Source organism: Indicator indicator, chromosome 3 (genome assembly GCF_027791375.1).
Source record: "Indicator indicator isolate 239-I01 chromosome 3, UM_Iind_1.1, whole genome shotgun sequence".
Lineage (NCBI taxonomy): Eukaryota > Metazoa > Chordata > Aves > Piciformes > Indicatoridae > Indicator > Indicator indicator.
Window position 1 is genome coordinate 685,021 of NC_072012.1, and position 24,885 is coordinate 709,905.

At 47.6% G+C, this 24,885-nt stretch overlaps 1 protein-coding gene across 1 annotated transcript; it reads right to left on the reverse strand.

The window, feature by feature from the left end:
- Positions 1-3,179: 3,179 nt before the first annotated feature.
- CDPF1 (cysteine rich DPF motif domain containing 1) lies at positions 3,180-22,493 on the reverse strand. Its single transcript, XM_054399891.1, has 4 exons — positions 22,477-22,493; positions 13,155-13,273; positions 9,749-9,860; positions 3,180-3,329 (listed from the first exon to the last, which is right to left on the reverse strand). The coding sequence occupies exons 2-4, from the start codon at positions 13,265-13,267 to the stop codon at positions 3,180-3,182; spliced, it is 375 nt and encodes a 124-aa protein (XP_054255866.1). The 5' UTR covers positions 13,268-13,273; positions 22,477-22,493.
- Between the last annotated feature and the right edge of the window lie 2,392 nt (positions 22,494-24,885).

The window sequence follows — 24,885 nt, forward strand, 5'->3', positions numbered from 1 at the left end:
TCCCCTGGGAAACGAATCCTAGGGGACAGGTGTGTACATGAAGCCACGGCTCCTCAGGAGCCACAACGCCTTCCCTCTGCTTTCTGCAGTGGAAAGGACAGTGTCAGTTCTTCCTTTACTCAGAACAAATCTAACGAATGGATTTTAAGAGGAGTGCCCCTCGGAACTGTCCGACCAGGCCCTGGCAGCTGCTCGGGTGAGCTGCCTGCCACACTGCTGCTATTTCACAGCCTTTACAGACAACTGCTCTGGATTTCCTTTGGCGGTGGAACACAAGAGGTTAATCTCACCAGGCTCTTAGAACCCTTTATCACCTCTTCAATTGGCTGTTATCTGATACAACACACAGACAAAAAGCACATTTTTGTTAATGTTGCCAAACCCTAATCACTAACAAGTGTTTAATTAATAGTAAAGAGGAACACAAAGAACCCCAGGTCCCTGTTTTCAGTCATCTATGTTTCCAGGAGGTTTTGGCTATGTTTTACTACAGTAAATCCAGAAGCTAGAGAGAGCAGGGAGCAGTAGGCAAAGCTAATTGTGCTGGGACAGGTTTCCCAGTAAAATAACCAATTCAAGCCAGAGCAATGCAAATTATATTTTCAAGAGAGAATGGAAGCCCTCATCTCACAGGGGTCTGTGGAAAAGACAAAGTGACTTGCACTTGTGAATGTAGATCAGGATGTTGATGCACTCTCCAATGTTAGCAGCCCACACATCTAGGATGAAAAAAACCCACAAACAAACTTGAACTAAACTTTTCTTTTTCTTCCTTTCCACATTCTGTTTTTCAGTCTCCTTTTAAAACTAAGAGGTTGAATTCATAGTGTTTGTAGAGAGATAGGCAGGAACCCATGTGCTTTAAAACCAAACAGTGCAAGTCATCCTTTAAGATCGAATGTAAAGAGTTCAACTGAAACATGGTTTTGCCTTAATGGTTTAAAAAAAAAAATAAAAGTATTTTTCAAAGTGAATTTAATGACTGGTGATAATCTTTTCTTTCCAGCAAAGTAATTCAGAGTAATGTCACGGATTGGAGGCACAAATCTGATGGGTGCAGAGTGCGATGAGAGCAGCTCTGAAGAAAGAGAGGGTATTGGTTGCTGAGAAGCTCCCCAGGAGCCAGCAGTGCCCTCATGCAGCCCAGCAGGCAGCTGTGTGCTGGGCTGCAGCCAGAGGAGTGTGGGCAGCAGGGCAGGAGAGGGGATTCTGCCCTTTGACTCTGCTCTGCTGAGACCTCACTTTCAATCCTGCCTCTAGTTCTGGTGTCCGTCCCCAGCATGAGAAGGACACAGAGCTGCTGGAGAGAGTCCAGAGGAGGCGACAAAGATGATCCAAGGGCTGGAGCAGCTCTGCTGTGAGGATAGGCTGAGGGAGCTGGGGGTGTTCAGCCTGGAGAAGGGAAGGCTCCAGGGGTACCTTAGAGCTGCCTTCCAATAGCTGAAGGGAACTTACAGGAAAGCTGCAGAGGGAGGCATCTGGAGGACCCTAGGAGTGTCTAGGCCAAGGGGCAATGCTTTGAAGCTGAGGCAGAGCAAGGTTAGACTGGAGCTGAGGAAGAAGTTCTTCAGTACCAGGGTGGTGAGACTCTGGCACAGGCTGCCCAGGGAGGCTGTGGCTGCCTCCTGCCTGGGGGTGTTAAGCCAGGTCGGATGAGGCCTTGAGCAGCATTTAGTTGAGAGGTGTCCCTGCCCATGGTGGGGAGGTTGGAGTGGATGATCTTTGAGCTCCCTTCCAACCTGAGCCCTTCCATGCTATGTGTTACCCTTTGCTCTCCCTTGTACCATACCCAGAGCAGCTGCAGGTCTCAGGTGAGTCCCTTGCTCAGAGGCTGTGCACACACAAGCAGCTTTTCTGTGCACACAAGTGGTTCTGTTCTGCACTCTTGTACAAGCACTCAACCATCTCCACTGAGAGCTTGTGTCAGTATTTGCAGAACCAGGACCTGGGGCATGCAGGGTGGTGGTGAACCTGGGAATGGAGCAGCTGAGTCTAGTTGAGTGGTGTCCCTGCCCCTCTAGCTAAGAGGTTGGAGTAGATGGTCTCTTAGGTCCCTTCCAATCTGAGCCTTTCTAGGCTCCTATGAAACAAGCTGCTTAAAGATCATCCAGTCCAAGCCCCCTGCCACAGCAGGAGCACCCAGGGCAGGCCACACAGGAACACATGCAGGTGGGTTTGGAATGTCTGCAGAGAAGACATTCCACAACTTCTCTGGCCAGCCTGCTCCAGGGCTCCAACACCCCCAGAGGGAAAAAGTTTTCCCTTCTGTTCCTATGGCACCTCCTCTGCTCCAGCTTGCCCCCAGTGCCCCTTGTGCTGTCCTTGGACATCCTTGAGCAGAGCCTGGCTCCATCTTTATCCCCAGCCATGAGGGCAGCCCTAAGACTCCTCTGCTCCAAGCTCCAAGCCTCAGCTCCCTCAGCCTGTGCTCACAGGGAGATGTTCCATTGCCTGGAGCACCTCTGTGGCTCTGTGCTGGACTCTTTCAAGCAGTCCACTGAGGTCCTTCTGGACCTGAGGGGCCCAGAACTGGACACTATTCCAGATGTGGCCTCAGCAGGGCAGAGTAGAGGGGCAGGAGAACCTGTCTTGTCCTACTAACCTAACAGCCCTTCTAATGCACTCCAGGATGCCCTTGGCCTTCTTGGCCACAAGAGCACATTGCTGGCTCATGGGCACCCTGCTGTCCAACAGGACCCACAGGTCCTTTTCCCCAGAGCTGATCTCCAACAGACCAGTCCCCAAGCTCTACTAGTCCATGGGGTTGTTCTTTCCCAGACAGGAGACCCTAGACTGTTCTTGTTGGATTTGCTTCAATGTGCACTGAATTCAGCCAGATCAATCTGTAGCAGACCTTCCTCATGCTGCAGCAGCGTGTCAAGAGCAAAGTACCCAATGTGACTGCTCAGCCATGGCTCCTGTGCTGGCTGGGCCTGTGCTGTGTGTGCTGACAGCAGGCCTGGCTGCCTTTCTTATGGCTCTTCAGCACCTTGAGGCTGTGCTGCTGGCCCTGCACTTGCTGCCTGATAATGCCTGGAGCCCAGCCAGCTGTAAGGAAATGTGCTACTGTGCAGTAGCCAGCTGATGAAGGTCACCTCTTCCAAAGGAGCAACATGATAGTCTCCAAAAGGAGAGGAGAAACCCCAGCCAGAGAACTCCCTCTCTTGGTCCTTCAGGATTTATGTTCTTGTATCCATTTTTCCACTGGGCAAGGATTTTTGCTGGGACTTCCTTTTCTCCATATCTTCTTGTATTTCCAAAGGAAAGGCCCTTAGGTTTTTCTTCACACAAGGAAGGCAGAACCTTTTGGAGTAGAACAGGCTACATTCCTGTGAAAAAACAAAACAGAATAGTGTTAGCAGGATGCACAAACTGGAACTGCTTAAATTCTAGCCTCATTAAACCACATCTATATTTACAATTCTTCTAAATTAAATTAAATTATTCTGCTAGGTTAAACTATTCCAGCAATTTTACTTCTTCCTGTTCAATAATTCTAACATCTGCTTTGAGCTAACTGGGTGACAAATAAAAGCTGGGTCCATAACAGTTGCTGTCATATTGCTCCTCTTAAAGAGTGACCTTCATCAGCTCACTGCTACGAAGCACAGTAACAAATCCTTCAATCAGGCTTGTCCTTCAAGAATCGTTTCATCGAATCACAGAATGGCTCAGGTTGGAAGGGACCTGAGATCTTCTGCTGCAACCTACCCACCATGGGCAGGGACACCTCTCAACCAGACTCAGCTGCTCAAGGCCTCATCCAGCCTGGCCTTCAACACCCCCAGGCAGGAGGCAGCCACAGCCTCCCTGGGCAGCCTGTGCCAGAGTCTCACCACCCTCACACTGAAGAACTTCTTCCTCATCTCCAGTCTAACCCTGTTCTCTCTCAGCTTCCAACCATTCCCCCTTGGCCTGTCTCTAGACAGCCTCAGGAAAAGTCTCTGCAGCCTTCCTAGAGAATCCCTTCAGGTACTGGCAGGCAGCTTTAAGGTGCCTCTGGAGTCTCCTCTTCTCCAGGCTGAACACCCCCAGCTCCCTCAGCCTATCCTCACAGCAGAGCTGCTCCAGCCCTTGGATCACCTTTGTGTCCTCCTCTGGACTCTCTCCAGCAGCTCTGTGTCCTTCTTCTGCTGAGGACACCAGAACTGGAGGCTGACAGTCAGTGACTGACTAACAGGAATTAAAAACTGATGGCGTATTTTAATCTCCTTGCAGTACAGAGTTTGGACAACTGGACATGCAGCTAACTTATGTCTTATCCCTCTGCCCTGTGGCCAGACCAAAGTCCATGGTTCTCCCAGTGCACTGATCACTAAATTCCAAACAGGATATAGCAGGTAAGCTGGAGCTGGTGTTGCTGATGCATTATTCTTGGGGATTTAAACATGAATAAATACATCAGCTCAGATGGATCAGGACATCTTTTGGGGAGTAATGGGGTTTACCCCAAATGGAAAAGTTTTCCTCTTGCCATGGTCATTTGCAACTGGCCTTTCTCCTGAGGCTTGGCTTGGATATTTCTGGGCTCCTCTTCTTGCTTTTGTTTCCCATGTCACTATCTGGACTTCAGCAGCAGATTCAGCAGATGATGACATCAAAACCCACAATCAGCCTGCTTCTGTGTGACTTCCAAATGTGAGGAACAGCAGCTCTTCATCGTGAAGGGTCTGCAGAACAGGTCTGCTGAGGAGCGGCTGGGAGAGCTGGGGTTGTTCAGTCTGAAGAGGAAACCTTCTGACTCTCTACAGCTACCTGAAAGGACATTGGAGCCAGGTGAGCTTCAGGTTCTTCTTCCTAGTAACAAGTGACAGGATGAGAGGGAATGACACCCAGGGAGGTTTAGGTTGGATATTGGAAGAAACTTCTTGACTGAAAGGGTTCTCAAACATTGCAACAGGCTCCCCAGGGAGGTGACTGAGTCCTTCCCTGGACATGGTTAAGAGATGCATGGATGTGGTGCTGTGGGACATGGTTTAGCACCAGACTCAGTAGTGTTAGATAATGGTTGGACTCAATGCTCTTTAAAGTCTTTTCCAACCAGAACAATTCCATCTATTGTCCCTTTCTGCTCTGACTGCCAGGCACCTTCATATTCAGAGCTACTGTGAGGCCTTGGTCTATGAAAAGCCTTCAATCTGGATTTCAGTTGCACAACCTCCAGAGCCTATTGTTTTTTGTCTCTTGGTAGCCTTAATTCTTTAAGCTGCCAATTAAAAAGGGACGATTAGGGTTGAAGTTGGCCTTGCTATTCCTGTTTGCATTGCAAAATGGCACACAGCTGCCCCTGTCTCCAGGTGAAGTTCCTGGCCCACAGTGATGGACTCTGCACCACTGGACAGCAGCAAAGGAGGGAAGAGGTTTTTCATGTTCTGCCAGTGGGGCCCCTGCTGGTAAAATGCAGCTCCTCACAGCCATGCTGGTGCTCAGCCTACATTCTTGGAGCTGAACTGAATGCCCAGCTCTGGCTGACTTTGGCCAATGGGGCTTACACAATATGAACCATTGCACACCTGGGTGCTGGGGCCACACAGGCTTGGTCAGCCTCCTTCAGCTGTGGGATTGTTCAGCCTAGATGTTGTTTTGCACAACATGTGGATTGCACTTACTGGGTACAGTCCAGCCCTTTGACCATTATCCTGATAGGCTGCTGTGTTTAACTGGATAATTAAAAATCACAGAATGGTAGAGGTTAGAAGAGACCTCCAGAGGCCATCTAGTCCAACCCTCCACCTAAGGGAGGTTGAATAGGAACTCATCCAGACAGGTTTTGTTCATCTCCAGAGATTCCACAACCTTTCAGGACAGCCAGTTCCAGTGCTCAAAGATTTCCCTCATGCTCAGAGGTTAGTATGTTTCACCACTTCCATGACTAAGGCAGGAGGGGGACTTCACCAGATTGCCATGGCTTTTCAAATCTGATAGACAGTAGTTTAGCAACTAACTGTGTTAAATGACTCAGATGGTCAGGTTTTACCATTTCCTTTCCCATTTTTTGAAACAGGAAGAAGGGGACTTGACCTTCCTTAGGACTTTGAAAAGCACTTTTATTAGCTTCCTTTTTTGTGGGATTTTGCCCAAGCTGACTGCAGTAAAGTAACTGAGACTCAAGAGACTGTGCATAGAATCATTGAATGGTTTGCTTTGGAAGGGACTCCAAAGATCATCCAGTTCCAACCCCCCTGCCATGGGCAGGGACACCTCCTACCAGACCAGGTTGCTCAATGTCCTGTCCAACCTGGCCTTGAACACCTTCAGGGAGGGGACATCCACAACAGAATCACAAAATGTTAGGGGTTGGAAGGGATCTCAAAAGATCACCTAGTCCAATCCCCCACTGCCAGAGCAGGATCACCTACAGTAGGTCACACAGGAATGCATCTAGGCAAGTTCTGAATGTCTCCAGAGAGGGAGACTCCACAACCTCTTTGGGCAGCCTGTTCCAGTAACTCACCACCCTCACTGGAAAGGATTTTTTCCTAACATCCAGTCTAAGTCTCACCTCTTCCAGCTTGGAGCCATTTCCCCTCATCCTACAACCAGAAGGCCTTGTAAAAATGCTCACTTTGGAGAAGTGACTTTATGAGCATTAATCAGAAGAGTTAGTTCCCCAGTCTTGATCTTCCTTGGCACAGCAACTGTAAGGAAAGAATTGTCAGCTAGCAGAAGCTGTCTCATGAAAGCCTGGAATCTTTTGATATCAAAGCCAGCAAATTAAACCAAACCCTGTTGCCAAAGCCAAGGTCAGAAAAGTCTTCATTTTGCCACAGGTTAGTCCAGTTATATTCTGAAGGAACATAAAGATGAAAGAAACCTGTCACTGAAAATATTCCATCAACTTGGCCCAGCTTCTTTACCAAAAAGGTCCAAGAAAGCTTTCTTTCCTTCACCTTCAATTCTGAGGTAATTTTAGGCTATGCCTTTAAATTTTTTTCCACAGATCTTGAACAGAAAGTAGTATCCAGTGCTGGTGTCCCCAGCAGAAGAAGGACACAGAGCTGTTGGAGAGAGTCCAGAGGAGGCCACAAAGATGATCCAAGGGCTGGAGCAGCTCTGCTGTGAGGATAGGCTGAGGGAGCTGGGGGTGTTCAGCATGGAGAAGAGAAGACTCTGGGGGTTCCTTAGAGCTGCCTTCCAGTACCTGAAGGGATCCTGCAGGAAGGCTGCAGAGAGACTTTTCCTGAGGGTATCTAAAGACAGAACAAGGGGAAATGGTTTGAAGCTGAGGGAGAGCAGGGTTAGACTGCAGCTGAGGAAGAAGTTCTTCAGTGTGAGGGTGGTGAGACTCTGGCACAGGCTGCCCAGGGAGGCTGTGGCTGCCTTCTGCCTGGGGGTGTTGAAGGCCAGGTTGGATGAGGCCTTGAGCAGCTGAGTCTGGTTGAGAGGTGTCCCTGCCCATGGCGGGGAGGTTGGAGCAGATGATCTTTGAGGTTCCTTCCAACCTGAGCCATTCTAGGATTCTGTGAACATTATGGAAACACTCAGCACAGGGCTGAGTTGATCTCCTTGGGTCAAGCACAAGCAAGCACCAAAACCAATCCACAGAGATACTATCCAGCCTTTGGCTCTCTCTTCTGCCTTGGATAAGTTTTTACATCTCTGAACTCTAAATTCTCCCTACATGAAAGACAACAGCCTGTGTTTACCTGCTGTGTGGTGTGGGTGTTTTTTTAATTACAATTTCTGCAGATCTCTCTCAATGTTACCTAAGCAGTATTGCTAAAGACATTTTGAAACCACAGCCACTTGTGTGATTCACTACGTGGCCTGGCCAGTTTGGTAAGAAATTTATTCTCAATCATTTACAATCAGGGTTTTGCTTTGAGTGATACCATCATGGGGACCTTGAAGACTCAGATAACAAGAAGCAAATGACTGACATGTTTCCACAACAGGAATGAATGTCAAAAGCAGAAGAGGCTTCTGCTAGTTCTGCTGATATCTTCTATACATTGGTGGTGGTGCTGAGACTCTGGAACAGGCTGCCTAGGAAGGCTCTAGCTGCCTCCTGCCTGGGGGTGTTGAAGGCTAGGCTGGATGAGGCCTTCAGCAGCTGAGATTAGTTGAGAGGCATCCCTGCTCATGGTGGGGAGCAGATGAGCTCTGAGGTCCCTTCCAGCCTGAGCCATTCTAGGATGCTATGATTGCCATGCCCTAGATGAACTGAAACAATTTATCAATCTTTTAAAACACAAAGCCCCACCTTCATTAGGAAACATGCACTTGGCTCTGGAAACTTCAGCCCAACTATCAGAGATGCAATCGGAAAGCAGTGATGCGTCACCTGACTTCATTGCAGTCCTCAGGTCACTTCATAAAGGAAAAAACCCAACTCATCTGCCATTTCTAGTCTGAGCTTTTGGTGATTTTCTTAGGACAGTGGACCAAACCTGGTGGAAGTCAGAAAACTGCTAAGCTGTCCAAGTGCACCAATTTCCTCTTGGCTGTGTTTGGTCCAACCCTACTAACGTTGTCAGTGTAACTCCACCCTTGATTCTCCTTAGGATTTCCTCAAGTCCCCACGCAGAAACCATCTGGCATCTGCATAGGAGCTGTCTCAGTTGCCCAGATTATCTCACCTCATGGTCTGAGGAGGCCAGAGGTGCCCCTTTGTCCCCTCAGAATTATAACCAGCAACAAACATGAAAAAAACCTCTACATTTTCACAAAGTGTTTAGTAAGCCTAACTCCCACTAGTAGTTACTTGCAGTAAGGATTATGTCTGTGGAGCTGGCTCCTAACCACTGCCATGACAGAACTGGCTGAAAGGGTTGAATGTGACCACTGCTAAAGCTGCTGCCTAAACCCAAGGCGTGCTCTTGCTAATAGCTGCACTTGAGATTCAAGCACACTACTCTAGGATAGCAAACAACCCCTTTGAAAGAGAATGCCAGGATCTGGCTGCTGTTAGAGCAGTGATGTCTGGTCCCACAAATGGAGGCTGCTGTCTGTGTAACCCAGCTGGCGACATCTCATCCTGGGTTGGATCCTGCACGAATCCTGGGTACTGCACGAGTCCTGATTCTCTTGCAGCCACAGAACTGGTTTGCCAAGGGAAAGGAATGGGACCTAAATTTTCTCAATTCATTGTGTTGCCTCAAAGAAGCACAGTACAGCCTCCAGACACTGATCATTGTGTCATAATTTGTCTTCATTTTTGCTTTGAACTCACAATAAAGAAAGGGGCCAGTTCTGCAGTGAGGAGGAATCAAGACAGCTGTAATTTTACACCACCTTTCTGGACTGCACTCAGATGTCATAGTTTTAAGATTGCCTACTAGCTGCTACTCAAATCCATTCTTCTTTGGAAAGCTATCATGGCACTGCATAACTACTCCCTGCTCACTTTCTACACCAGCTTTTGCAAACAGGCTGACAGCCCTGTGCTGTGTGTGCAGGATCCAGGGGTGTTTGTGTTCCCTTTACAGAAAAAAAACAAGTCTACTGTTGGTATAGTATGGTCTACTGAACCTTAAAGGTCTTGAAGTGATACGTGATCTCCCTTGCATTTCCTTGTGCTAGTGGAAAAGAGCACTCACTGAGGCTGGGCTGTGCTCATCTGTAAATAGAACACTTCAAGATGCTAAGCATTTAGTACAGAGAGCTTTCTCTTGGGGAATCTACAAGAGCATGCAATTAGCTTGACTTAAAAATAGGCTGTTTGTGTTTTTGCTGTTTGGTCCTTCTTTAACAGGTCACCAGGAACAAAGATAGATGACTGAAGAAGCTTGTTTTGCTTGTTACTTACTGCACCAACACACACTGGTCTGCCACACAAACTGCAGTGAGACCCAAGGATGAGGAACTTGCTCTTGTCAGGAGTGAAAGGATCTTTCATCACATAGCTTTCTTCCAAAATCCTGTAAGAAAGGAATTTCAGCTTTTAAAGGACAGATATCACAGTAGGGGAGAGCTAAAATGGGGAAAATGTGGAGGCTGAAAAGGTATCAACTCATTCACCTTGAACTGCTTGGCCTGCACTTTGTATCCATCTTCCAAGATTAGGGCAGCTGGTGGTCCTCTCAATGGCACCTTACTCTCTTTTTCTCAGAGCTCTACCTTAAAGTATTTTCTTGACTTCCACTTTTATGGCATGCCTTCAGTACCTTGTCAAGTTATCATTTCTATTGCACTGCTCTTAATTACAAGTTCTCTTCCAAAGCTGTGTGCACGTGAGGATAAATTCCAAAGGATTTGCTGCTCTTAGCTTCACAGCACTGTCATAACTAAGATTTTCACCTCTTCGAAGTGTGAACAACTGGCACAGAGCATTGCAATGACCTGAAATATGCTTGGTTTATGTCATAGACTTGCTCCAGGGCATTAAGGGAGTGCTTTTATTAATAATGTGGCAATCTGCTTGGGAAAGACTAAGGCCTTATTCTTCCTGGGAGCTGCAGGCAAAATGTTACAGAAGTCAGCTGGGTGTCTGTCTGCACAGAGCACCCTGCAAGGCTGGCTTATTCTTGGACTTAAACTTGGATCCTGTAGTAATATGGAATACAATATATATTTAAAAGATACTCTGTTAGCACATACTGCCTGCTCCTTGCCTTCACACACACACAGATGTGTGTGTCTCTGAGTGTATTCCTTTTTCATAGAATTGTAGAATCATTAAGGTTGGAAAAGACCTCCAAGATAATCAAGTCCAACCCTCAACCCAACACCACCATGCCCACTAAAGCATGTCCCAAAGTGCCATGTCTGTTCAGTTTTGAACACCTCCAGGGATGCTGACCCCACCACTTCCCTGCGTAACCTGTTCCAGTGCTTGACCACTCTTTCAGTAAACACATTTTTCCTAGTATTTCCTTTTTCTCTCCACTTGTAACAGTGTGAGAGCTGAAATCCCCATCCCACACAGACAATGAGCAGGCTAGCTCAGTCTGGAAGCAAATGCAAGCTGTATTTACAAGAAAAACTACAATCTATGATGAAATGCAATGAATGTGTACAAACAGACACTATTCACAACAGTTACAAATAGGTACAATCAACAGAAAAGCACAACCAAACCTCCTTTGCTTCCCCCAAGGGGCCTCCCCCCCAGACCAGAAGGACTCCCCCCAGACACCCCTGGCAGAAGGCAGAGAGTCAAGAAGCAGAGAGCCTGTTAGACTTAGCTTGTCAAGGTCAGTGTCTTATCTTCAGCCAGAAAGGAAGAAACAGACAAAAGCCCAGCAAGCAAACTGAGACTGCCCAACTCCCCAACTCCCCAACCTTGTTTTGAGTAGAGATTCTTAAACATTTCTACCTCCCCAATGGAAGTGTTTAGAACAATCATTGTTTTGCTGCCTTACACCCAATAGTGATTTATTTACATCCTTTCACTTTCTCTGCTTGAGCTTTGTGAAGAAAAATTAAAAAGACAGTCTTAAAACCATCACAATACTCAATCAAAAAACATTAGCATGGCTTGAGCATTCCACTGTTGGGAAAGATCAGGCATCTCAACATGGCAGGTCACCTTGTCAACCAATCTCCTAGTGACACAGACTGGATCACCTTTGTAAAGCTCCCCTTGCAAGAGTCACAGTCTCAATGCAGTGATCATCAGTGCAGAGACCTGGGCATTGTATAAGTCTTCATGCCTGGCACAGTGCCTTGAGGACACGTGAGCAAGCCAGAAAGCAAGCCAATAAAGAGAGTGTGCAAAGCTACCTCTTGTATGCACATACAGAAGTGCTAGGCTTCAGCATTATTCTTTTGTTTTGGAATCTCAGCAATCAAAAAAAAGCTGATGTGTTAACAGCTGATCTTGGATAGCCTGAGGGTAAGGTGCATGTTCAGCTTTGATTCAGACTCTAGACAGAATGGATTTGATCAAAGGCAGGCTACTGCTCTGCTGAGAAGAGGGAAAACCAGTGGCACGCTGGTGCCCCCAGCATAAGAAGGACACAGAGCTGCTGGAGTGAGTCCAGAGGAGGGTCACAAAGGTGATCCAAGGGCTGGAGCAGCTCTGCTACAAGAATAGGCTGAGGGAGCTGGGGGTGTTGGAGAAGACTGTGAAGGAACCTTATTGCTGCCTTCCAATAGCTGAAGGCATCCTCCGGAAGGCTGCAGAGGGACTTTTCCTGAGGGTGTCAGAGACAGGACAAGGGGAAATGGTTGGAAGCTGAGGCAGAGCAGGGTTAGACTGCAGCTGAGGAAGAAGTTCTTCCGTGTGAGGGTGGTGAGACTCCGGCACAGGCTGCCCAGGGAGGCTGTGGCTGCCTCCTGCCTGGGGGTGTTGAAGGCCAGGCTGGATGAGGCCTTGAGCAGCTGAGTCTGGTTGAGAGGTGTCCCTGCCCGTGGTGGGGAGGTTGGAGTAGGTGATCTCTGAGCTCCCTTCCAACCTGAGCCATTTTATGACTCTGTGATTTGGAATGATAAAAATATAGCTGCCCAAGGAAAACAGCCCAGGCAGGTGGTGATCAACAGCTTTTACCATTTTATTAGAAGCCAAGCAGTGTTATTGGGGTGAACCCTTAAGTACATGCCTGGCTTCCAGTTCTGATGAGTTCCTGAGCATGTCTGCCTGATGGGTTTGTTAACCAGGATGGACTCAATGGAGCTACCCATATATTTAAAGGTAAATGTTTGTGTTATGGGGAGTTTAATGTCTGCACAGTCCTAACTGCCTACTTTCTGATCAAACTACCCTTACTTAGCAGAGATGGAAAAGGCTTTGTCTTCTAAAATGTAAATATGTACTAAATTTCCACATACTGTCATCTCCTACAACCTGCCAACCAACTGTCTAATTCATGCAAAAAAGCATTGCTGTTCCAAACTCCCTGGCTAACAGCTCTGAAAAATTTTTGGATTGAATTCATGCTGTGTTTACATGTTGGGCAGCTGACACAGCTGTGAGGAAAGGGCTATTCCCAGAAACGCCAGGCTGACAGTCAACACTATTCTGGCCAGAAAATAAGGGTATGTGCAAATAGTAGGAGCTAGGAAACAGGTTAAAATCTTTGCAGGCTATTGAAGCAGGATGGGAGAGATCCTTTTTTTGTCTTTCCTGTCAATGCTGACAATTCTCCCCCTTTCTTCCCTTTGGAAAAAGAAGGGAGTGTTAGTAGGCTCAGGCAGTGCAGGTGACTCCACAGTACAAGCCTACCAATACTCACAGCACAAACTGAATCTGTAACATGCAAGACTTTACTCACACAAGGGAGTGTGTGTTTGGTGGCTTCTGCCCATAGTATGTGTATGGAGCTGCTAAGCCACACAGCTGGCAAGTGAACTCTCCTGCAGGCTCAATTTCTTTGGAGGCATCCATCTGTACCTGCAAGAAATGCACACAAAAAAATCTTTTAGCTCCAGAATCACAGAAACATTCAGTTGGAAAAGACCCTCAGGATCACCAAGTCCAACCCAGAACCCTACTCTACAAGGCTCATCCCCAAACCATAGCCCCAAGCACCACATCCAAACCACCTTGAAAGACAGCCAGGCTTGGGGACTCAACCACCTTCTTGGGCAGCTCATTCTAATGCCTGACCACTTTTGCTGAGAAAATATTTTACCTACTGTCGAGTCTAAACCTACCCAGTGGCAGCTTGAGGCCATTCCCTCTTGTTCTATCACTAATTCCCTGTGAGAAGAGACCAGCAGCAGCCTCTCCACAAGGTCCTTTCAGGTAGTTGTAGACAGCAATGAGGTCTCCCCTCAGCCTCCTCTGTTTCACACTAACCATCCCCAGCTCCTTCAGTTGCTCTTCATCAGATTTCTTCTCCAGGCCCTTCCCAGCTTCCTTGCCCTCCTCTGCCCTGGCTCCAGCACCTCCACATCTCTCTTGGATTGAGGTGCCCCAAACTGGACACAATACTCAAGGTGTGGCCTCAAGCTGTCTACACTTCCCTACTCCTGCCAGGATGCCATTGGCCTTGTTGCAGCTCCTCCTGTTAACGTTGGCCATGGATCCAATCTATGCAAGTCCCTCTGCAGAGCCTCCCTACCCTGGTGCAGATCAACACTGACACCCAACTTGGTGTCATCTGTGAATTTACTTCTGACACACTCTGTGTCTTCATCAAGGTCATCAATAAAGATGTTGAACAGCAGTGGTCCCAACACTGAGCCCTGAGGACACCACTGGTGCCTGGCCACCAACACTGGGAACATGTCTGCAGAAGACTGAACTGATGTGGGGCATCTGGTGATGCAAATTAAAAACCAATGGCAAACTGACTTCTGCAAACCTTCTCTCCCAAATCAAGTTGGTTTCCCATGTCCCACTTAAATTTCCAAATTCCTTAGATTTAGAGGTTGCAGCCTGGGAGCCTAACTATGAAGTTCACCTATTATTTGGGTAACAAAACAGGTGTCTGTGATCCAGATAACCCTTTGCTCAGCTGAAGCCTGTGCTCCGAGTGCTTCCCAACACCCTGCTCCCTCTCTGCTGTGCAGAATCCTAATCTAGCTCTGCAGTGCCTTCCACAAACTGCAAATGGAGTCCTCAAAGGTCTGGGACCCTGCTCAGGAGACAGATACCAAAAAGGTAGGTGTTGCAATGACTTACTCTGTCTATTTTTTTTTTTTTTTTTTTTTTTTTTTTTTTTTTTTTTTTTGCTTCTGGTTTACCTTCAAACAGTGTTTTGGAACCTTAACCTCAGCTCCCTGCTCTTATCTGGCTTCCTACAGAAACGAGGCTGATGTGATCACCCTGTGCCTAGACAGTGTTGGCCTATTCCAGATGCACAGGACAGAGCAGAAGCTATACTGGAAAAAAAAAGTGTTTAGGTCCTAAAACAGGTGAAAGAGGAAAAGTCTGCTTTATCCTCATGGAGGATTCCTATATATTTCTGCACATAAAAAAGCCACTGTCCAGCTGTCTGACAAATTCAGTCACCCATTACAGAGATGTAGCTATGAGTGACAAGATAAAAAAGGCAGGAAAGCCATCATAGAACATTAGGGGTTGGAAGGGACCTCCAGAGATCATCCAGTCCAACCCCCCTGCCAGAACAGGATCACCCAGGGCAGGTCACAAAGGAACACATCCAGGCAGGTTTGGAAAGTCTGCAGAGAAGGAGACTCCACAACCTCTCTGGGCAGCCTGCTGCAGTGTTTTGATGCTTCGTAAACTTTGGGGCTTCTGAGATCTTGGCCATTGACTTAGATTTGAGAGTTTACCCTTTACTAACACTGGGAGTCACCCCCAGAGTTTTTCAGAAAGGATGGTGGGGCAAGGATGCTTTTAGGAGTGATTTTGCTGTATGTGGACAATCAGATTCTGCTGCAAACCTTTTTTTTTTTTTTTAAAGTGATGCAGAGCTCACATCAAGCTGTTAGGAAGGTGAGTGCTAGGGACTAGGATATGGGCAGTACCTCAGCAGTCATGGTCTGTCTGCTCACAGCTGAGCAGAGATACAGCCTGCCAAAGCACAGCAGGTTGTTCCCACTCTTTAGCTTTGCAGCCATAGCCTGCCTGTTGGAGCCAGTCCAGGGGAGGGCCACAGAGATTATCCAAGGGCTGGAGCACCTCTGCTGGGAGGATAGGCTGAGGGAGCTGGGGGTGTTCAGCCTGGAGAAGAGAAGACTCTGGGGGGACCTTAGAGCTGCCTCCAATACCTGCAAGGATCCTATAGGAAGGCTGCCCAGGAATAGGCTTCCCCAGGGAAATTGTGGCTGCCTCCTCCCTGGAGGTGTTGAAGGCCAGGCTGGATGAGGCCTTGAGCTGAATCTAGCTGAGAGGTGTCCCATGGTGAGGAGGTTGGAGATGATCTCTGAGGTCCCTTCCAACCTAACCATTCTAGGATTCTATGAGGATTCTCTGATTGCCCTGCAGAGATGATTCAGTTCACTTAAGGCTGTGTCTCTGTGTTTTAGCTCAGATCACATGTTTTCTTTGGGAACAAACTGTCCTTACTGTCCCCACTTACCACACTTAGCTTTCATCTTGGAGCAGTCCAACAGCACACAAACCAGGCAGTTTTAGATGAAACTAAACTGAAAGAGGTGCTTCAGAAGTACACCTAGTACACTCCAACCTGGATGCCCAACTAATGGCCACACAGTCTACAGGCCAGGCCCAGAGGTAATCTGAAATATGCTGAAACACAAGAGTGAGCAGCAGGCATCCAACATTAAACACCATGCTCAATGGTTTCACTCTTACTGCATCACACTAGTTACTAATGTAGTAACACTGAGAAAAAACTACTTTTTTTTCTTCCATGTCTTTTTTCCTATTGTTTCTGTCTTGCAGAAGAATCCCCTAACTGCTAACGGTAGTACAAGGTTAGAGAAGCTCGAGGCAGAACTGCAGAGCCAGGAGAAAGGCAGGGCTAAGATGAGGCACCTGTATTTCCCTCCTTAATGACAGTAAGCTGCTATTTCTGCTCAGCCTATGTGGTGAAACTGGATCCTCAGAGACATATGCTGCAAAGGTGAATTAGGGGCAAGGTGAAACAGAGTTGTGACGGCTTGTGACCTAATGTTCCAAAAGACTGGGGAGCCCCAAGATCCTCAGAGGTTACAGATGCTTCCTAACAGCCACCCAGTTCAGAAAGCCCTGATCTGTTAAATCCTGACCTTGAATTTTGGGGATCATCTCCCTTAACCCATCATTCCTTCTCCACCAGCCTTTTCACTGCCATTCCTGGCATTTCAGTCATACAGGGAGTTCTTCAGATGGAACACACAGGGGGCTGGATGCTGGTTTGGTAAATAAATCCAACTTGAGAACACCTGAGGGAACTATGTTTTTTTCAGGAGCCATGTAATCCTTACAGATAATGGATTTTCCCTGCCTCCCAGGGATGCTTGAGAATCTAATTAACTAAATTACTTTCAGATTTCCCAGTTAGATAGAAGGTGTATGTTGCCTATTTCTCCCTGTATATTAGAACTGGGATTCTTCAGACTATACAAACTCAACTAAGTCTGCTTCTTGAAACCTGCATCTTAAGATTACCAGATAAGCCTCTCCAAACAAAACTGATTTTACCTTTTCTGTAGGTAGTCAGCAGCAATACCAAGACACCCTGCCTGAATGAGACTGTCCAGAACACTGTATGCAGTATTTTGTAACCAGTATTTTCTTAAAAATGGGAAATAATTAACCCCAGAAATAGAGTATGAAAAGTCATTTGACTCAAATAAAGATGTCTATCATGGTGATCATTTCTTTAAAATAATGCAGAACACTAATAACAGCAACAACGACAAAAAAAAGGAGTATTTATGGCAGGATCACAGACTTTGGAATGAATGTGGCCTGATCCAAAGTCAAAGGAGCAGCCCTGGGTTCAGAGCTGACATATGTTAGGTAGAGAAACACCTGCTCTCTTATAGACCATTGGCATGTAGAACAGATTCTGCTCAGTGACTACCACTGGGAAGGAATGATATCTATGTACAAACAGCGTTGGCTGTGGCAGTTCAAAAGCATATGATCCTACCAGCAAGGCACAGATGAATTTAGGATGCTTTCCATTTTACTCCCAGCTTACAAGTCACTACTATTGGCTGTACCAAATTTTATTTCACTGGGGACATTGTTTTTCTTATCTACACAGCACTTGGGATAGTTGAGGTGCAAAGTTAACAAAAGTAGGATTTCAGAGTCAATCCTCCCATTCAGAAGTAAAGTTTGTTGTAGAACAAAGTCATTTTCTTTACAAAGACATTTAATGGCAATGCAATAAGCTTTTTAGTTTATGCATGTGCTTCACACCTTTAGTCTAAACCACCAAGCAGACAAGGGCTCACAAACCACCTAATGCTTCCAAAAAGTTTCTATGCAACTAAAAATACTCTATCTTTATGGCAGGTAGGAAATGCAACATCATCAGTGCTGAGATAGTTGAGGCAGGCTTAGCTTTGATCACAAAGAATAACAGAATGGTCTGGGTTGGAAGGGACCTCCAAAGGTCATCCAGTCCCTCTGCAGTCATCAGGGACATCCTCCACTAGATCAGGTTGCCCAGAGCCCTGTTGAGCCTCACTTTGAGTATCTCCAGGGATGGGGCCTCAACCACCTCCCTGGGCAACCTGTTCCAGTGCCCCACTACCCTCCTGGTCAGCTCACTGGTTTGGCCCTACACACCGTCTTAGCAAGAACCCTGATGTGACAACCATGACAAGGTGTTTGCCTCCACTGCCAGCAGCATAAGGGAGAACTTGTTTCTCTTTAGTGTATCAACAACAGGATGAAAGATCTCTTGACAAGTCTAGGGCACCAAATCCCTTCTGAATACTGACAGGCAAATTTGTGACCTCAAGTGCCTCCAATCATCACCAGTGCTACCACTGCCTTTTCTTTTCCTTGACAATTTCTGAAGCAGCCCCATGTCCCAGTAACATGTCAGACAGATGGCTGGCTGCCACGTACTGAAGAAGTCTTTTAGAACAGCTTGTCCAGAACTGAATTCTGCCTGAGCCTTTGCCATTTTGGCTGGAAGCTGCAAGGTACTACAAACACATACTTGCTCTAAGCACGTGCACTGCTCTTCTGACAAGAACACAGCTACCCACACGTGCTGCATTATGAAGCCAACACTGAACCAGCACACTCAGCAGAAACCTGCCAAGTCAAGCCCAGAATGCTGCAGGACGTGTGTGAGGTTGGCCCATGTGCCACGGCAAAAAGCAAGGCACAGAGATTTGAATGCCATACAAAGGAAATAATTGCAGGAAAAGAAAGATGCATGTTAGAAGCTGCTATGAGAGTGCTGCTCCATATGACCTATGACTCACAAATGATATGGATGTGGGGAAATGGCTAGCTGATCTTCAGAGGTCCCTTCCAACCCCTACCATGGCTCTCAATGCAGTTTCCGAGGGACTCCTAAAAACCTCAGGGCAGCTCCTCTCAGAGCATTCTGCTAACAGGCCTGGAAGGTATGCCAGAAATAATAAATCACCACTAAATTGCCAGGGTCAGTGACCAAGCAGTGGCATAGATAAGCAATCTGATTTTCTTTGCTTCAAATCTCATTAGCACAAGTCTTTACAATGCCTTGGTTAAGCCCCTCTTAATACTCCAGAGGGGACTCAGGTATTCCTGAGTCACTGAGAAACTAGAGAAACTGTATAGGAAACCAAGTGTCTACAAACACACTTAGACTTTGATGTGCAAGGCTGTTGGATAAAATCAACACCAACACACCTTTACTCTTCTCTAATTAAACCCTTATTTCTTTTAACTGTCAATATTTCCCTGCAGCACCTACTGTTGATGACAATGACCTATGAAAATAACGAGAGCCTGATTCTCTCTGGGAAGGAATGCTCTCTAATACAATGGGGAGGAGCCCCTGAGCTCATAGCCTGGCACGGGCCAAGTTATTTTGCAGCATTTGGTGTGATGTACGTTTAAACACACTTCAGCACCAGCAATGCAGTCACCCCCTTCAGAAATAATGATCTGTTGCCCAATTCAGGTAAGAGAACAGCACAACCTTCATACTTGCTAGTTAATCCCCAAGTGAACAACTCCCTCCCTCCAGTTCCTTCATGCTATTGCCCTGAAGGCACATTTAGGCCAGCTGCTGGCTGCCTCCCTGCTCTTCCTTAGAGCTGTGTCCTCAGTCAGGAATGCAATTTCACCAAGCACAGTCATTTGGAACTTTTACCCTTATCACTTCTCCCAAAGATCACTTGATTGAATTAAACCCTTACTGTCTGCAGCAACCTCTTCCTTCAGGCTGGAGAGGACTGTTTTAGTATTGCTAGGCTCACTTTGCTCTGAGGGAACTGACATCACTGCAGCCATGGGGCATATGGCAGACCACACAGTCTGTTTGTTAAGGAATTGCCTGTGGCAGTAGGATAAATGGCCTAGGTGGTCACAGATGTGAAAGTGAGTATGTTTTGTTAGCCGTTGTAGGAAAGACAGAAGGAATACAGGAATGTCAGAAGAAAGAAGGAATACAGAGAACCAAAGTAAAACCCTTCCTTGGGCAAAAAGTTTTATGAACACAAGATGAATCTCAAAAAGGCATCTATTAATATGATAGCTGATTTAACAAAGCTGAGAAACCAACACTTCACAAAAATCTAGCCCAAGCACTCCTTACTCGAACATGGCTGATAGCCAGCTGTGAATTTGGTAAGGAAGAATCTCAAACGAGGTAAGGATTTAACAGCTTCACACGGGAACGCTGCTGCAAGGCAGGACCCGGCATAGAGCGCTGCCCTCTAGCGGACACACGGCACCTGTGCAGCCCCGGGTTGCAGGGAATTCTCCTTTCAGCACCGCAGCTGGTTGGAGTGACTCACTTAGAAAGGCCCAGCTAAGTGTGTCACACAGTAAGAGTGATGGAACAAAATCATAGCAAGCCGCTCATGCACGCTTGGATTTTAGGAAGAAGTTCTTCAGTACTAGGGTGGTGAGGCTCTGGAATAGGTTGCCCAGGGAGCAGGAGAGGGAGGTTATGGCTGCCTCCTGCCTGGGGGCATTGAAGGCCAGGTTGGATGAGGCCTTGAGCAGCATTTAGTTGAGAGGTGTCCCTGCCCATGGGAGGGAGGTTGGAGCAGATGATCTCTGAGGTCCATTCCAACCTGAGCCATTCTAGGATTCTATGCCTGGCTGCAGAGGCATAGCAAATGCTGGATCTCCTTGCTGTGTAACAGAACGAACAATCCTGACACAGAAGGGAGAAGTACAGTGTCATTAGTTCTGCCTTTCCTTCTCCCACAGAATTCATCTATGTTCATATCTGGTTTTCTGCTCAATCTCCCTCATTGCATTTCCCACCCCACCCCCCCCCTTCTCTTCCAGCAGGCTTTCCTAAGAAGAGTACAAAAATTATCACATCATCATCCAGGATGTCATTCTAACATTCTATATGTAAAATGGCCTAGAAATTAAAGAAAGGCAATGGAGCCTTGTCGCTCCTCTCCCAGCAGTTTTAGGGTCTTACTGGAGAGGAGGTGACACAGGAGATCCAAACTGGAAGCAAACATCAGTTTTGTATTATGGTTATTCCTTGCCAAAATGAAGAAACCAGACCTGAGGTCCCATTTAATTAAATCTCCCCACTAGTACAGCCACAATAAATAAGCTTGCTGTGGCCATAGGTTACCCCCCACCCTGAAGTGAATTTTGTCTTCCTTCCAAACTGTTACTTCCTTATTGTAGCTTTGTTAGTATCTGTGGCAGGGAAGAATAAGTTAGTAAGACTCTATGAACATGTAAGTGATGACGATTCCTTCAAAGTTGTCCCTTAGGAAAAGTTATGGAGGGCTATACATGTACCACTTGAAGTATCAGCTTGGTCAAGCACAATCTAAACTTAGTGAAACACTTTCCAACAGAGCCTAAAAATAGGAACACCAAGATTTGGTGGAAATACAGGAAGAGAGGCTAACAGCGTGTTTCAGGAAGTACAACACTGCAATTTGACAAAATCCTGAAATAAATAAATATAGCTTCAGTGATTTATCTCCCTGGAGAAAGGTTAGTACAGTAAGAAAATACTCAGCCCACACTATGTGGGATTGCATCTTACAATGTCCTTGATGTGACAGCCCCTGCCTGCTTCCCACTGTGACCAGCAAGCCACTGAGTTTTCATGCACCGGGGAAAGAGATTTCTTCCCAGCAAAACGTGACTGAGGCTCTCAGTTTGTTAGGCTTGAGCTCAAGGACTGCACAATGAATAGAGCAAAACCTTCCAGGTGAAAATCAAACACAAATCCACCAGAAGGGTGGGAACTGTCAGGTAAAGAGAGTCAGCTTCCAGAACACCCAAGAATAATGTTAGAATCATTCAGGTTGGAAAAGACCCTTGAGATCATCAGGTCCAACTATTAACCCTACCCTACCAAGGTTACCACTAAACCATAGTGCTAAGTGCCACATCTAAACAACCTTTAAACACATCCAGGGATGGTGACTCCACCTCCTCTTTGGGCAGCCTCTTCCAATGAGAACATTTAACCTAATGTCCAGCCTAAACCTACCCTGGTGCAGTTTGAGGCTGCTAGAGATTGCTGTGTCTGTGCAGAGTCAAACTTTGAGGGGATCCTCCACCGTTCTTGGTGTAACCTTCTTATATTTTGTAGAGATCGTAGCTGTACATCTTGACTCTCTTTGAGGCAAGGCATAAAGTGTGACAAGATATAAAATAATGCTCTGGTTATAACAGTTACTTTGCCTGGCAAACTTCTCCCTTTACATGGGAAATAAAGGCATGAGGAAAACATTGTCTGCATAGAGTCCAGAGGCGTGAAGGTCTTAAATTTTGTTTACATAAAAGACACCATTTCAATTGCAAGGGTATAGCCAAGAGGACTAATATTTTTATGTTACCATTAGTTATGTTACTAGAAAGAGGTTTATATCATTACCACTTCTAAACTAGACTAACTAATGGAAATTAATCAGCATATGGTATCTTTGCGCTGGGATACTTCTAGTTGTCCCTCCACGGTAGTATAGTGGTAATACTACAGTATATTTTAAACTTTTCCCACTCCAAGAAAAGCAGGGGTTTGAACTCTGCTCTCCCACCTCTCCAGAAAGGCTTCGTCTACTCACTGTCTTCCGTGATGGAGAAGCCCTGCACTCTGCCTCGGCAGCAGCACCGCCAGCCCGGGCCCTGTCCTAAGGAGGGCTACGGCCACCCATCTTCAGAGGGATCCCAGCTGGCAAGGAGAAAAGAAACACCTTTTTGAGGTCCCAGACACGCATTCTGCTGAAGGGAGACCAAAGATTAATTCCTTTCATTATTTTAGCGGCAACGGTTCCCAGGCAGCTCGAGTTTCCCGCGCAGCCTGTACCGTGAGGCCTGGCTGTTCACAGGGCCCGGCCCCAGCCCCTTTCCCCGGGGGCAGTAGGCCGCGGCCAGCTTCTGCCACGGCCGCGGAGCAGAGTCCCTAATGTCCGACCACCCAGCACTGCGCGACACCCACCAAAGCGACGGCCACCCCCCACGCGTGGAGACTGATGGGTGGCCACCGACCACTTCCGGGCTCCCTGCTCTGACGCCACAGCCTCAAGTCCCAGCGCCGCTCCTCCTTAAAGGGACAGCGCCACAGAGTGCCGAGCTGCCGCCCGCCGCCTCCCTCAGCTCGTCGGCTCCTGCCCGCTGAGGTGAGGGGCCGGGGTGGCGGGGCCCAGGCCTGTCTTGGGAGCTGTGGGTCACTGGCGCCGCTGGGCTGGCACCGCGATGCGAGACGAGCCTCTCCAGAGTGCCTGGAGCTGGAGGGGAAGGCGTTTGGGCGGGGAAAGCGGCGGCCGCGCCTGGGCGCGCCCTGAGCCGCCGGGAGCGAGGGACTGAGGATCGGGGGGCGACCACCTCTCGTCAGCCGCAACGGTGCCCAGAAACTCACTGCACTGCGAGCGTCGTCCCAAGTCTGAGCTCTTCAGCGGGCGTGCAGAAGCCAATCGACACACAGAGGCGAGACTTGTGGTTTATCCCGGGTCTGCACAGGGTGGGATGCTAGGTGATAATTCCACAAAGCTAGCACACCGGCTGAAATTCATACCAGACATTTATACAGGCAAATATATTCGCTGTGCCTCAAGCCAACGGCTGCCAACCAGCCACTTGCTTCGTGTTAAAGATACAGCTACCACTAAGTTCACTGTGAATGCTCAGAGGGTAAGGGGCTTATAGGGGTAGGGGACTTCTGGAGCTAGGAGGTGTGGGTTTTCACATTATGATGTATTATAAACCTCCTCAGGCATGACTTGAAGCCATTTCCTCTTGCCCTATCAATAGTTAGGAGAACAGATCTACCCCCATCTAACTGCAAACTCCTCTCAGGCAGCTGTAGAGAAGGAGAAGGTGTCTCCTCAACCTTCTTTTCTCTAGACTAAACACTTCCCTCAGCCACTCCTCACAATGTCGGTTCTCCAGACCCTTCATCAGCTTTGCTGCCCTTCTCTGCACCCACACCAGCACCTCAATGTCTCTCTCACACTGTAGTGCCCAACACTGAACCCAGTACTCAAGCTGCAGCCTCACCCGTACCACGTACAGGAGCACAATCACTGCCCTGCTCCTGCTGGACACACTGTTTTTGCCAATGGCCAGGATGCCATTGGCCTTCTTGGCCATCTGGGCGCACTGCTAGTTCATGCTCAGCCAGTTATCCAGCAGCACCTCCAGATCCTTTTCTGCCAGGCAACTTTGCAGCAGCCACTCTGGCCAAGCCTGTAGCATTGCTTGGGGTCGTTGTGACCCACATGCAGGACCCAGCACTTGGCCTTGTTACACCCATACAACTGACCTCAGTCCATCAATCCAGCCTGTCCAGATCCCTCTGCAGAGCCTTCCTGCCCTCAAGCAGATCAGTTTGGTATCATCTGCAAACTTACCGAGGGGGCACTCAGTCCCCTCATCCATATCATTGATAAAGACCCTCAGCAGGGTTGTACAACAAGCAGTCTTCCCCAAGGTTCAGTACTGGGGGCTGTCCTCTTTAATATCTTTATTAATGATCTGATTGAGGGGATTGACTGCACCCTCAGTAAGTCTGCAGGTGACACCAAGCTGGGTGGATCGATCTGCTGGAGGGCAGGGAAGCTTTACAGCAGGATCTGGACAGATTAGACTGATGGGCCAAGATTAATTGTATGAAGTTCAACAAGCCCAAGCGCCAGGTCCTGCACTTGGGTACAACAAAGCTATCATAAGCTGCAGACTTGGGGATGTGTGGTTGGAAGGCTGCAACTTGGAAGGGGTCCTGAGGGTATTGGTTGACAGTCAACTAAATACAAGCCAGCAGTGTGCCCAGGTGGACAAGGTCAATGGCATCCTGACTTGTATTGGAAACACTGTGGCCAGCAGGCAGAGGTGATCACCCCCATGTGCTCAGCTCTGGTGAGGCCACATCTTGACTACTGTGTTCAGTTCTGGGCCCCTCATTACAAGAAGGACATTGAAGTGCTGGAACATGTCCAGAGAAGGGCAAGCAAGGCTGGAGAAGGGCCTGGAGCACC

Coding starts and splice junctions, on each gene's coding strand:
- CDPF1 (XM_054399891.1), bottom strand. CDS start 13,267: ATGGATGCCTCCAAAGAAATTGAGCCTGCAGGAGAGTTCACTTGCCAG. Junction 9,861..13,154: donor CCAAACACACACTCCCTTGT/GTGAGTAAAGTC, acceptor CCTTTCTTACAG/GATTTTGGAAGAAAGCTATG. Junction 3,330..9,748: donor GACCAGTGTGTGTTGGTGCA/GTAAGTAACAAG, acceptor GTTTTTTCACAG/GAATGTAGCCTGTTCTACTC.